The sequence below is a fragment of the Thunnus albacares genome, chromosome 15 (genome assembly GCF_914725855.1).
Source record: "Thunnus albacares chromosome 15, fThuAlb1.1, whole genome shotgun sequence".
NCBI classification, from domain to species: domain Eukaryota; kingdom Metazoa; phylum Chordata; class Actinopteri; order Scombriformes; family Scombridae; genus Thunnus; species Thunnus albacares.
The window spans coordinates 23,423,676-23,436,266 of record NC_058120.1 but is presented as its reverse complement, the minus strand read 5'-3'; the positions used below and the strand labels follow the sequence as shown (position 1 = coordinate 23,436,266).

Sequence of the window (12,591 nt, the reverse complement as noted above, 5' to 3'; positions counted from 1 at the left end):
TTCTTACCGTGGCCAGAGTGGGTCTTACAGTCGTCTCCAGGTGCTGAACGATCTCCTGCAGCAGTAAGGGACCGAGGTTGAGCTGGTTGCGGTCCACTGGGGCCTTCAGGCAGCGGGCAAACTTCTCCCGAGCGCCTGATAGATTCCCAGCCTTCAAAGAGGCCATGCCCCATGCTTGCCACACACCGCCAGGGTCCAGGCCGCTCTTGGTAGAAACCTACCAAAGCAGCCAAACAAGCAGTCACAATGAGAATTAATGTTTCTGTTTATTTAACACATATTTCCTTCTACTGCAGTATTTTATCTTGAAATGTGTGATGATCTCCTAATCTGAAATAATCTTTTGTCCTTTTGAATAGCCTAGGAGAGGCTGATACGCTGGCAAATAAATATGCCTTGCACATAAACATGCAATGTTAATAACACAGGTGTGGCAAGTAAAACTTGAGAAACTCTAGGCTGTAAGTGTACGTTTTACCGGTCAATCAAATCTACAGGTACAATAAATCTTAATCTGATCTATTCAAATCCAGTATGAAACAGAACCCGGGTGGGAAGTGTGTTTATATTGCACATGGTTGGGTGTGTGATTGAAATGTGACTATGGGAGTAATTGTCCAACACATAAGTATCTCTTGTATTTCCTATTTGTATTTACTGTATTTGTTGCCCAGGGACTACAGATGTAAAGCAGCTGATAGTTCAATCAGGTAATCTTCTCTTTGTTTGAGATTATCGTTTTCCGTAAAAGTCCCTACACATATAAATAAAATAATATTCCAAAAATAAACCACCATCTGCCTCACCTCCACTGCTAGCTGATAATGCTCTGCTTCCAACAGCTGGTTACGGAGACGTGTGACAGCAGAGGTCTCCAGAATGTCATCCAGAGAAGGAACATATTTGTAATTGGCCGTCACTAGAATCTTAAGCACGTCCACTTTGCTGATGTAACTGTGGAAACAGAGAGGAAATAAAAGAGAAAGAAGAAAAAAGTGAACAATCTGTGTGTGTATGTGAGATGAAAAGAGGAAGACACACATACAGAGATGACTAAGAAACTGGCCTGAAATGAGTGATAAGTGTAAATCTTTTGGAAGTCATTTCAGAATATTTGCTGGGGTTGACACTCGTCTGACATGACCTCAACTGTCATAATTCAGTGACTCATGAGTTTCGATTACCACAGAATAAAATTACCTTCCAGAGAATTACTACCCAAATCTGCAGCTCCGGAGAAATTTTTAGTCTCTTTAGCTAATTATTTTAGTTTTACAGTTACTAGCTTGTGAAAAAAGACCCGCATATTTTCTCAGGAGTTGATGGAGACCAAACCAGAGCTTAAAAAAACAGAACATACCAGACTTACACTTAACCAGGTGTCCAGAAAACCAGCTTCAATGAGATGCCAATATTGTTCTGTGTCGACTGTTTGCAAAGTGATAATGTCAGTGGCATCTGTCTGTCAGCTTGTTTGGGGGTTCTTCAAAAATGGATTGATGTAGCTTTAAGAACACCTAGAAATAGTCAGCTGGTTGTTTCCATGGCTCTGAAACCTCAATTATTCCTCTGCCAAGCACAGATAACATCCCACCTGCATCTTTCTCTAATATATCACCGGAATTGTGTCACTCTCCCACTGTTGAAATATTTTCCCATTTTCCTTAAAAAAAACCACACACCCTGTTATAAAAATGATGATTAAACTGTGTATGTGTGTTACTATTTTATATTGATCATGATGAATTGTTCCTGTCTTGTACTGCAACATCAGCAGACTCATCAGCTAAGTTTAAAGGAAGTTCAGCATTATATTTGTAAAGAGGAAGATGTAGAAAATAAGGGCGAGACATGTCATCTGGGGGTCAGTTTTGCATGTTGGCTCCTCAACAGGAGAACTGAAAATGGTCATGATGTTATCGATGAAGTCTGTACTTGACAGATTGGGAGAAGAACTGAAACTCGATGTAGGCGCCCCTCCAGGAGCCCTTTTCTTTGTAACCTCATCCTGTGTGTTGCACTGCGAAACGCTCCTTCTTGAACAAGAGTTAAATTTTGATACTTCGGCTCCAGTCTCCACCTGGGGTTGCGTCTCACCTGTCACATAAGGCGAGATCCTGGCTCCGGCCAACTTTGACAAACATCAGCTTGGCGCTGAAGAGCAGCTGCCGCATGATGTCTGTGAGAAGGCAGGCGTCCACCTCCGGGTTGGTCAGCTTACAAGACAGGGAGCGGCAGTGGCTGATGAGCTGATGACCGCAGGCTGTTTGGTCGCTGTGCAGAGACAAAACGGCCACGCAGAGGTACGCGCTGGGAGCCTTGAAGTTTTAGCGAAAGTGCAGAATTAGTCTCACTGTATTCACTGGGTTCATTTTACTAGAAGACAACTGAATAATAGTTTCTTGTCAACTGTTTCAGCTGTTTAGGATGCAGGAAATATGCAGCATGACTTTGAACTTGACATACCGTACTGAAACAATAATTATATTTACTGTTTAAGATAATCAGATTAACAGGACATGAACTGTGAATCATGACGTGTATTGGCATTCATCCTCAACAAGCTGAAAATGAGTAACTCGTAACAAGTCAGTTCCGTCAGATCCTGTGTAATGATGAACATTCAAACCTGTTCGAAGTAGAACTCGCTCCGCAGCAACTGGTTCTCTGCAGGGTTTGTGCCGAGTTGAATCTGCCTTTGGACCACTTCGGGCAGATGCAGCATCCCATCAAGAGCTTCCTCTGTCACCACTGGGCTTCCAGCCACTGCACAGACCAGCAGACAGAGAGACTGGGTGAAAGCTCGTCAGTACAGCGTCTTTACATTACTGATTTGTATAGTACTAGTCTAAAGTTTGGACACTTTCTCATTCAAGGGAATAGGAAGGTGTGTCCAAACTTTTGACTGGTACTGTACATTTTGTACATTTTTCAGAATGCATGTATCAGGATTTTACACATTATTAATCCTGCATCCTGCTTTTACAGTTAAATGAAAGGTTTTGAGACATTTTTCTCACACTGATATAGCAAAGGGGAAATAGTTCACATGAAAGCGATGACATAAAATTTACAATTTTACTTTGTTTACCTTCAACTGGTTCCAGCTCATCATCTGAACTGCACATGGAAGCAAAGAAAAAAAAAAACACAGAAACATTTCAAATCACGTTTTTTTTTGCCTGCTTCTGTCTGTATCTAGATTGTTCCCCGTCTGGTTCCCACCCTGGCCCTGCTGCAAAACCCCACCACATTTTAAAGACCTTCTGTACTAAAGGGTGACCATTTTCAGACCCCAAATTTTGTTCTGTCCTGTTATTTCTCAAGTCAGACACATTAAAAAGTGTTACACGGTCTGGTTTACATTTTAATTACTAGTTAGCAGTGGTTCCTCTGATTTGCGTAAAGTGCTATTTTGACTCCTGTTGTGCATGTCTGCAAAAGGAATGAGTGCTGCTTTTGGATCTGCAAGCATGTATTCATCCCACATGAGGGACGTGAGGAAATATTAGTTAAATATCTTCATGTCATCAGCTCAACAAAAAGATCAGTAATTGAATGAGTTATGAGAAATCAGTGGGTGACTTTTGAAAAACTTTTAAACTCCTTTGACTAGATTATTTCTGTAAACAGATTATATAACTGCCTATTACTGGCTGCTTCAATCATATCACACTGGATTGGAGCTAATGTGAGCCATCAGAAGTCAGGAAAAATAGACAAGAGGGACCAATGGGAAACAGAAAGGTTAACTTGTGCGTAAAAAAATAGATTTTGCATTGCTGCTCTTAAATAAAGTAAATTTCTATCTTTATTTTGCATTTCTCTCTCTTTTGCTGTCCGTCTCTCTCCCTCCTTGTGTCTGATAAAACACTGCCACAGATTTTTACACCTGCTTTTCCCAGACGTTAAATTTCATATGCAGTTTCCGCAGCGGTGAGTCTGCTGTGATAAATCATGTGCAGGAATACCTTAAAATACATGTTGCATGAGATCAAACACACTATTTTCAGCAATGCCGCTTTTATTTCCCCCTTAAGATTTTATTAGAGTGGTGAGCTTTGCATCACTTGAAGCGTCTTACTCTGGGTGAAAGTAGGCGTAACACTGGTCACAGACTCTGACTTCATCTCCCAGGCATCCCTCCACAGGCATTTTCTTCTCAGAACACGCGTGACAAACCAGGCGGCCGCATCTCCGACAATGATGCCGTCTGTTGAACTAAAAGAGAGAAAAAAAATAAGACAAATGGCCATTATTTACAGAGAAAACATAAGATCTGGATTATACTCCTTTTGAGCCGCCTGGTATTAAAACGTTATTCTCGTCTTAGTTTACTTTCACTGTTCACAGTTTTTTCATCTCATTTTGGCCTGACAATTACAGTCTTTATTACAAAATCTAGCATATTTATTCAACATTAAAGAATTTTGGTGTTTAGTATGATTTAGACAGTCAGTGACTTTACCCTTACTAACAATGTTAAATATACTTAGTAAATAGTTCATTTTACAAACTTATTTTAATTCATAAATTCTCCTATCCAGCCCTGTGTCTGATAAAAGTTGTAAAAACCAAAAAAAATTAAATTCAACACTGTGTATTTTATATATAAAAAAGAAAGTGCTTCTTTTCACTTTGTTACAGCACTTGTTTTTCTCCCTCACCATGGTGAACCTCTCACGCTGGCAGACCATGCAAACATGCTGCAGGGTGTCAGGGACCCAGTCCTTGCGGGCTGGGGGTTGGTCCGGAGGTTGGAACTTGGCAGGCGAGCGACGTTTTCTCCCCACTGAGCTTCGATCCCTCTCTGTGTTGTTTGAGGAGGATGATGTGTGCGTAGGCGTACTGGCTGTAATTAAACATGGGTAAGTACACAATAAAAAAAACAAACAAAACCAATAAGAGAACAAGTTTCTAAACCAGGACCTTCAATCAACAGTAGCGCACCTACCAATTAACTTTCACTAGGTATGAAGAAATATGAAATGCCATCCAAAAACAGATAATCATTTGTGTTTCTTTAAACTAAAAGTTAGTTCATTTGCAAACGTCCGTTGTGGTTTGAGAGAAGACAAAAAAAAAAAAAAACCAGATGGCAGACTCAAGCATCTTCCAAGCTAAGCTGGGCAAGAATATATCAACTCCAGCAGTGCCTCTATGTGGCTGAAAGTGTATCAAAACATCACTGTTAGGCGATCTCACTTGTAGAGGGTGCTGGAGATTCAAGTCGACTGGGCGTTGAGTAGCAGATGTCTTGAGCGGGACACTGCATCAGTGCGTCATGGAGGCTGATTACAGAGTCTGAAAAACAAGCAGCAGTCATGTGTTTTGGCACTTCATAAATATTTGTTATTCACTGGTAACAAAACTGAGTCTGAGGGCAAGAACGTCCTCATCAGTGAGTGTAGATTTGTGTCAACATGACTCATCAGTAATGTGTCGATACTGTCAAGTGTATGTCTCAGTGTTAGGGCCGGGTTTTGGAAATTTTCAATACTGGTGCCAAACAAACACGTAACAACATAAAGAAACTGCACAAGAACTTTGTGCTTATACAGCTGCTTTCTTATAATATGATCAAGACTAAAAGTCTGATGAAACATTCAATGTCAGTTTTCCGTACTTGACAGTTTTTGATACTCTGTGTTAACAGAAGTAGCACTGACCAGATCGAGACCTCTCTCTGGGGGCGCAGGAGAAGTCGAGTGCCTTGCAGGCGTAGTCTGCCAGAAGCTTATCGATGTCTTCAGCACCGAAGCCGGCCTCCTGTCCGACCAGAAGACTCCTCAGGGTTCGTACCGCTACATCTGCCCAATCCACCTTCAGATTCATCAACAGCTGCTCCAGCATCAGCAGGGGCTCCGACAGCAGCGGGAAATAGTCCTGCCTGGCAGCTGGAGGCAGAGTCAGCAACACCTTGCAGGAGGAAACATATTCACTGATATTAACACAACATGCAGATATGGAGCAATACCATATCCATTAACATCTGATAAATATTTTTCTCTCGACATTTGCAAATTGGCCATATCACTCCACCAGAAATTATTTAAGTTTAGGTTTATTGACAACACAACAATATTTTTTAAAACACAACATCTAGGGGCAGCTGTGGCTCAGAGGTAGAGCAGGTCGTCCACTAATTGGCTTGATCCCTGGCTCCTCCAGTCCTCGATACTGAACCCCAAATTTCTCCCGATGGCTGTCTGAGTGTGTGTGAATGCGTTAGTTTCCCCTCCTGACGAGCAGGTTGGCACCTTGCATGGTAGCCCTCTCCCACCAGTGTATGAATGTGGGTGTGAAAGGGTGAATGTTGGCCTGCAGTATAAAGCGCTTCGAGTGGTTGGAAGGCTAGAAAGACGCCATGTAAGTGCAGTCCATTTAACATATCAGACTTTGTCAGGGATAGATCCTGTTGTTTATTCACAGACCAACAACCGCTCAACAAGACGGGGACAGGAGTTCATTGTCGGACATGAAGAAATATCACAACAAAAGCACCAAACACACACAAATGAATACCAAGAACAAGTAGTTAACAGTAAAATATTATACATGATAGGCTTCCCGGCAGTAACCAAGACACAATAGTAGTTAATAATTTATGGGAACAACTTTTTCATGAATATTTTTACAGATTAAACCAGTTAGATTAAATTGTTCCATGATATCTTCCATCTTTTTCTTTTTCCCTTTGTGTTAAAGCGCTTAGAAACATAAAGAGCTCTGCTGCTGTAATTGTTAAACTTGTTAAAAATTACATCAGTGCATCTCTTCACATTTACTAACCTTCGAGCCCAGATGAAGGGCATGAATGTGTCGCCGACGCGCCGGAGACACCTGCCTCTGGAAATGCAGAGTAAGGTAGTCCGCCAGGAAGTGACAAGCAGCCAATCCGGGGCGGCGGTCCAGAGCACGTTCACAAACGTCCAGGCCGACCACAAAATCGGAGAGACCCTCGAGTAGCTGAATAAATAAGCGATAGGGACAAAGGACATCATGAACATAATCATGAATTTAAATGGTTGAGAGAGAAACTTTCATGGTGATGATTGAATCACAATTGAAGAGTGTCTTTAAACGTTGAAGACCTTAAAAAAACATCTACAGATAGTAGTTTACATTTACAAGGATGATGTGTTTTAAAGGATTATTTTTCATTTATACAAACAAACTAGGGGACTTTTGCACAAAAGCACATAAACTGTATTGGATACTGTCAGTAGCAGGGATCAAATCAGTGACATTATGAATTCCTGGTTGCTTCTCTGACAGATCTGCCGGTGTTCTATACAAGTTAAAGAAAGGATTTCAATATAAATTGAACCAGAAGTTGAGCAGTAGACCTGGAAAGCTTCATCTGTCTGTCCCTTCTCCAGCAGATGAAGTAAATGCTCAGTCTGCAGCTGTAGTCTCAACTGCTCAGAAACAGGATACAGCTCCACCCACTGTGCACAAAGAGCAAACTCCTGCAAAAAAAAAAAATGGGATTAATTATATTGTATTTAATGACTAAATATGATATAGAAATATTAGTGTGTCTGACAAGATGTGTGATTCAGATGTGTCTGCTGTACATACCTTTGCCTCCAACAACATAGATAACATGGACTCAGAGTTTGTCTTAGACTCAGTCCTCAGTTCCTGCCAACTAGCCCACGGCAATGGAGGTTGTAAATCTAACATCTGTCAGAACGAAAGAACACAAACATGAAATCGAGCCAATCTATATTAATGAAACACGAAAAACATGTACTGCACGCCAAACTAAAATCACACATTGCCCCAGGGATAAAACAAGAAGTACATACTTTCCAAAACTTTCCAAAAGCAAGTATTGACTTGCAAAGTGACACAAACTCTCTCCAACCTTGAAGTTGTAGCTTAACAATTCTGTCTCTTGTGCTTTTGTCTGCCAGAATGACCACTTTGATACATTATAACAAATACATTTATCTCTGCAATCAAAATAATAAATCTGAATTCAGCTCTAGATATTACCCAGCGATAGATATCCAGTTCTTTCTTCTTCAGCTCCAAGTCTGTTCTCAGTGAGGCCTCTGTGTTCGGGTCATTGAGGCAGAACTCCAGCAGCTCCAGACAGGCCGACAGAGGCCAGCGCTCGAGGGCCTGAAGGGCGACGCGGGCTCGCAGGTTAGCATCCTGTACGGGAAACAGCTGACCTATACCTTCATCTCCACCTGTACAAACACAAATCACATAAACAACAAACATTTTACTTACATTTGAAACAACTGCTGCATTCAAAAGTACAGAAAATTAATTGACAAATGTTTTGAGAATCAATTAATCATTTTGGGTCATTTTTTAAGAAAGAGAGATTCCAGATTCTTAAATATAAATATTTTAAGGGCTTTGGGAAACAGTGATTAACATTTTTCACCTTTACTGACATTTTATAGACAAAACAACTAAAAACAACTCAATTAATCGAGAAGATAATTGACAGATTAATTGATAATGACAATAATTGTTAGTTGCAGCCCTACATTTTTGTGTTACATAATTGTAATGCCATTTTGGCCATGATTCATTTGAAAAAAAGCTATTTGGATATCAAGAGATTATTCTGATAAAATAGAGATTAAGAAGAATTTAAAAATAAAACTGACTGAACTAACACTTAATTTAGTTAACACTTCATTATTGATTAATCTGCTGATTATTTATCTAATTGATTATTTATCTAATTGATCAATTAAACCTTTAGTCTATAAAATGTCACCACAATAGTGACCAATGGCCATCACTTTTTACCTGAGGCCAAGGTAACGTATTAAAATGTCTTATTTTGTCTTAACAGTAGGTGGAACCCAAAAATAGTCAATTTACAATAATATAAAAAACAGAAAAGCAGCAAATCCTCACATTTCTGAAGCTGGAACCAGCAAATGTTTTGTATTTTTGCTTAATAAATACTTTATTAATCAATAAATGTGCATGTAGGTACATGTAACTGGGAAGTAGTTGAGAAACTGTCAAATAATAGGTTTTTTACAAAAGAATACTGTCATCATATCTGTATTTATTAGAGGCATACAAGTGCCAACAAAGCCATTCCAGGAACCTTTAAGTTCTGCCTTTTAACAGCATTTCTCACCTTCTAAAGCAGCAAAAGCAAGCAGACGGTCTCTCAGCGCCCCCTCCTGGCTGCAGTCTTGCCCGTACAGCTCCAGCAGGCTCAGGGCTCGGCCCAAGTCTTTAGAGGTCAGAGCCTGCTGGAAGGCCTCGGCAGCCACAACCTGGGCAATTTCTTCCTGAGGCCCAGACAGCAGGAGACTGACGAGGGGTTTCCCACAGACAAGCGCCCATAGTCCAGCAGAGCCTTCCTCACTCTCACTTAATGGGGTACCCAGCACAGGTTCAGCCATGGTGTGAAGGTAGGCCCGGAGAATGGGGAACTCCTTCAGGAGGTTATCAGCCTCGCGAGAAATCTGCTCTCCATCTAGGACGACCTCTTTATGCCCGCTGCGGAAAAATCCTGACCATCCGGAGGACTGTATCCGGGCATTTTCTCCTTTACAAGCACTCAAACATGCTAACGTTGCCAGTAAAGGGGAGCGAGATTTTAGGAAAGACAGGGCCGAAGGCGTGAGAAAAAAAGAGGAGGAGGAAGAAGAGGAGGAAGAGGAAGAATGAGAGGGTGGAGAGTAGGAGAGGTTGATGGGTGTAGTCGAGGTGTCTTCCCCTGAGTCCGAGGACTCAAAGCTCATGTCAGACTGGGGCTCTGTGAACCCGAGAGTTGACACGTGCTCCTGAGCGTGCTGTTGGAGCAGAGCGGACAAACTGTCGACTCCGAACACTCCGTCGTCGCTCTTGGCCGGACAGATGTCTTGTTTAACACCTGGACAGGAGACCCACACGGGCAGAGTCTCACAGCATCGCTGGACAATCACCTGCTGGACGCTCAGTCGCAGACCTTCCTGCTGCAGCAGCGACAGCAGCCTGGACGAACAACGGGACACGCAATTTAGAATAAAAGCAAGCTATTGTCCTCACATCAATCTAAGAAAATATATGTATATCTAAGTTGAATTCTATATCCTCTCTTTCACACCATTATTAACAGATTGAATGTTGTGGTCTATCCGAGATTAATATTGAACCTGAAACTTGGCAAAGCTTCTACAGAGCAGAACTTGTTTAATCATCTCAACTCATTCTTGTTGATATTCAGCTATTTAGCAGAACATAATAATTGACCAGATAAGTTGTTCACAAATAGACAGGCCAGGTGCGACCTTACAACTAAATGTAGAAGTGTCAAATGTGATGTAGAAGTATGTAGAGAAGTGTCAAGCATAAATTAAACCACACGATCATTTCAACAGTACTTCAGCCTCCCGTTGTTCGGTTACACAAGGTATTCTCTTGAAACACAGAACACTGCGACCAATCACACCTTTGTCAGGTTGTGACAAAAAAACATGATGTGACATGACGACTACAGGCTGATGTATACTTATTCACGCTGATTGGGTTTAACAACTTTGTATACCTGTCAGGTGACACCTGTCTGTCAAACAGCAGGTGGGAGAGAAGCTGAGATGGAGCCTGAAGCAACACCAGCAATGGATTCCCCAGCTTCACTTCACTGCTCTGGTCTGAGAGAAGAAGCAAGAGAGGCGAGTCAGAATAAAACCAGCTATAGTCAGTGGATTAAGAAGATTCACTGTCATCTATTTAGGCAGACGTTTGGAATAAAATTGACCTTGTGACCAAATTACCGTCAATTTGATTTCCATTACCAGTTGGGACAACATAGGTGTGGAAAATGAGTGTAAATAAACACAGAAACCCCTTCACTATTAATTATGACTGAGATGGTGAAGTCTGAATAATCAAGAATTTTTTAATAAAATAGAATTATGCACTACATTATTTGTCGAACCTGAAAAGCACAAGGCAGAAGAATGAATGCTACATCATCTCTACTCAATTAACAAACTTTTTTACCTTCTGAACTAAGGCTGCGCACCAGTACAGATGCTAGTGTGTTGACGAAATCGAGGAAACTGCGCACAAAATCTGGTCTGGCGAGCTCTCCGTCTGGCTCAAAGGGACAGAGCTGGTCTAGAGAGCGAAGCAGTTGCTTCATACTGGAGCGCACAGGGTGGCCGTCCAACTCCGACGGCTTCAGATTGGCCTGTTCCACCAGTAGCGCCAGAAGAGCGCTGCCCACGCTTCCCTCTGTTACACAAGAGGTAACATCAAACATTCAGACTTTTTAATAGGAGGATAAAAACACTACTGTTGGTAACTCTTCATTAATCTCATCAATTCTCATTCTTCAATTCAAACTCTTCATTTTAAAACTGTACTTGACAATCCATCAGATATGCCATAAAACATAACTCCAAGTGTTTGATTTGACCACCAAATGTAAGTGAATGTTATAACTGTGTTGCATCTAAAAAGCCACGTTAACTGAGCTGACCTGCTCCGTCTGTAGCTGTACTCAAAACGTGCAGCGTGTTCTCCAAGCGTTGAACAAGACTGAGCCGAGCGGCGATGAACTCCTCACTCAGTGTTGGGTGGCAACAGAGCAGCACTTCCTGGATGCAGCAACCAAATGGGCTGGCAAACACTTCTTCCCCGACAGCTTCTATAAATGAGAGTGAGTCAGTAACTGTTCAGTATATTCTGTGAATTTTTCATTTTAAACTTGCCTGCATCTGCAGGGCGTTGTGTGTAGTTGGCTATTATCATTATTTCATATTTATTACCAGCTAAATCTGAATAGAATATGAACTCCCAAGTAGAGATGATTGCCATCTTGCTGGTGGAGTATTAAAAACGGCTAATGTCAGTTTTCAACCCTCATCATTTTCCCCAATGAAAATGTGTGAGCATTTGTTATCACCTGTTTTGACAGAGCTCTTATTAGTGGCAGAATGATTCAGGATCTTGTTGATCTGCTGTAATACCATGGGAAATCCACAGATCCTCTCAGAATGAGGAACTTTTGGATCAACTCTCACACCTGGGGAAGCAGACAGGAATTAAAGACAAGAACGAGAACTACTAACTGTGCAACACACAAATCTCCATGTCAGAATAAATCTGTTATGTGAACTCAACAATCAAAATAACTTGGGTCAACATTCTTAAGAATTCTTCCAAAAACATCCTAAAATGCTGGTTGCATACCTCGAGCCTCCAGGCTGCTGTTGAGCCTGCGCTCCGCTGTGTCCAGCAGCTGCCGGGACGTCTTCCAAAGCTGACAGTGACAGCAAGCCAGGTCAAAGGCAGCCATGGCCGCTGGGCTGAGCTCTTCCAGCAGTGTGTAAAGGAGGCCAGAGGGCTCTGAAGAGCATCGACTCAGCCAGTAGCCTTCCTCCAGTGAGGGCATCGGGTGAGCGGGGGTGCTGAGGAGACGATCCGCTATGTCTGAGATGGAGTAGAAAGCCACACCTGCACACAGAAGTCAGATCAACTGTTAAACTTCATTACATGGTCTTATTAAGTCAGAGTCAATAAAAACATTTAAAAATGTAAAAAGCACACACAAAGTGCTATCACACATCACATTACAGGCAACCAATAAGAAATTAAAACATGAAAACC

The 12,591-nt window shown here is 41.6% G+C and overlaps 1 protein-coding gene across 1 annotated transcript in view; it reads right to left on the bottom strand.

Annotated features, from left to right (window-relative positions):
* zfyve26 (zinc finger, FYVE domain containing 26) overlaps positions 1 to 12,591 on the bottom strand; it is a 28,745-nt gene that overhangs the window by 6,879 nt on the left and 9,275 nt on the right. The window contains exons 16-34 of the mRNA XM_044374951.1: positions 12,175 to 12,438; positions 11,888 to 12,007; positions 11,462 to 11,629; positions 10,981 to 11,214; positions 10,523 to 10,628; positions 9,125 to 9,969; positions 8,005 to 8,204; positions 7,585 to 7,689; positions 7,350 to 7,472; positions 6,793 to 6,969; positions 5,670 to 5,919; positions 5,206 to 5,304; positions 4,668 to 4,852; positions 4,085 to 4,221; positions 3,092 to 3,120; positions 2,630 to 2,766; positions 2,098 to 2,318; positions 807 to 954; positions 8 to 217 (exon numbers count right to left, since the gene is read on the bottom strand). Of these exons, the coding sequence (XP_044230886.1) occupies positions 8 to 217; positions 807 to 954; positions 2,098 to 2,318; positions 2,630 to 2,766; positions 3,092 to 3,120; positions 4,085 to 4,221; positions 4,668 to 4,852; positions 5,206 to 5,304; positions 5,670 to 5,919; positions 6,793 to 6,969; positions 7,350 to 7,472; positions 7,585 to 7,689; positions 8,005 to 8,204; positions 9,125 to 9,969; positions 10,523 to 10,628; positions 10,981 to 11,214; positions 11,462 to 11,629; positions 11,888 to 12,007; positions 12,175 to 12,438 (3,758 nt within the window). The remainder of the gene's footprint in view (positions 1 to 7; positions 218 to 806; positions 955 to 2,097; positions 2,319 to 2,629; positions 2,767 to 3,091; positions 3,121 to 4,084; positions 4,222 to 4,667; positions 4,853 to 5,205; positions 5,305 to 5,669; positions 5,920 to 6,792; positions 6,970 to 7,349; positions 7,473 to 7,584; positions 7,690 to 8,004; positions 8,205 to 9,124; positions 9,970 to 10,522; positions 10,629 to 10,980; positions 11,215 to 11,461; positions 11,630 to 11,887; positions 12,008 to 12,174; positions 12,439 to 12,591) is intronic.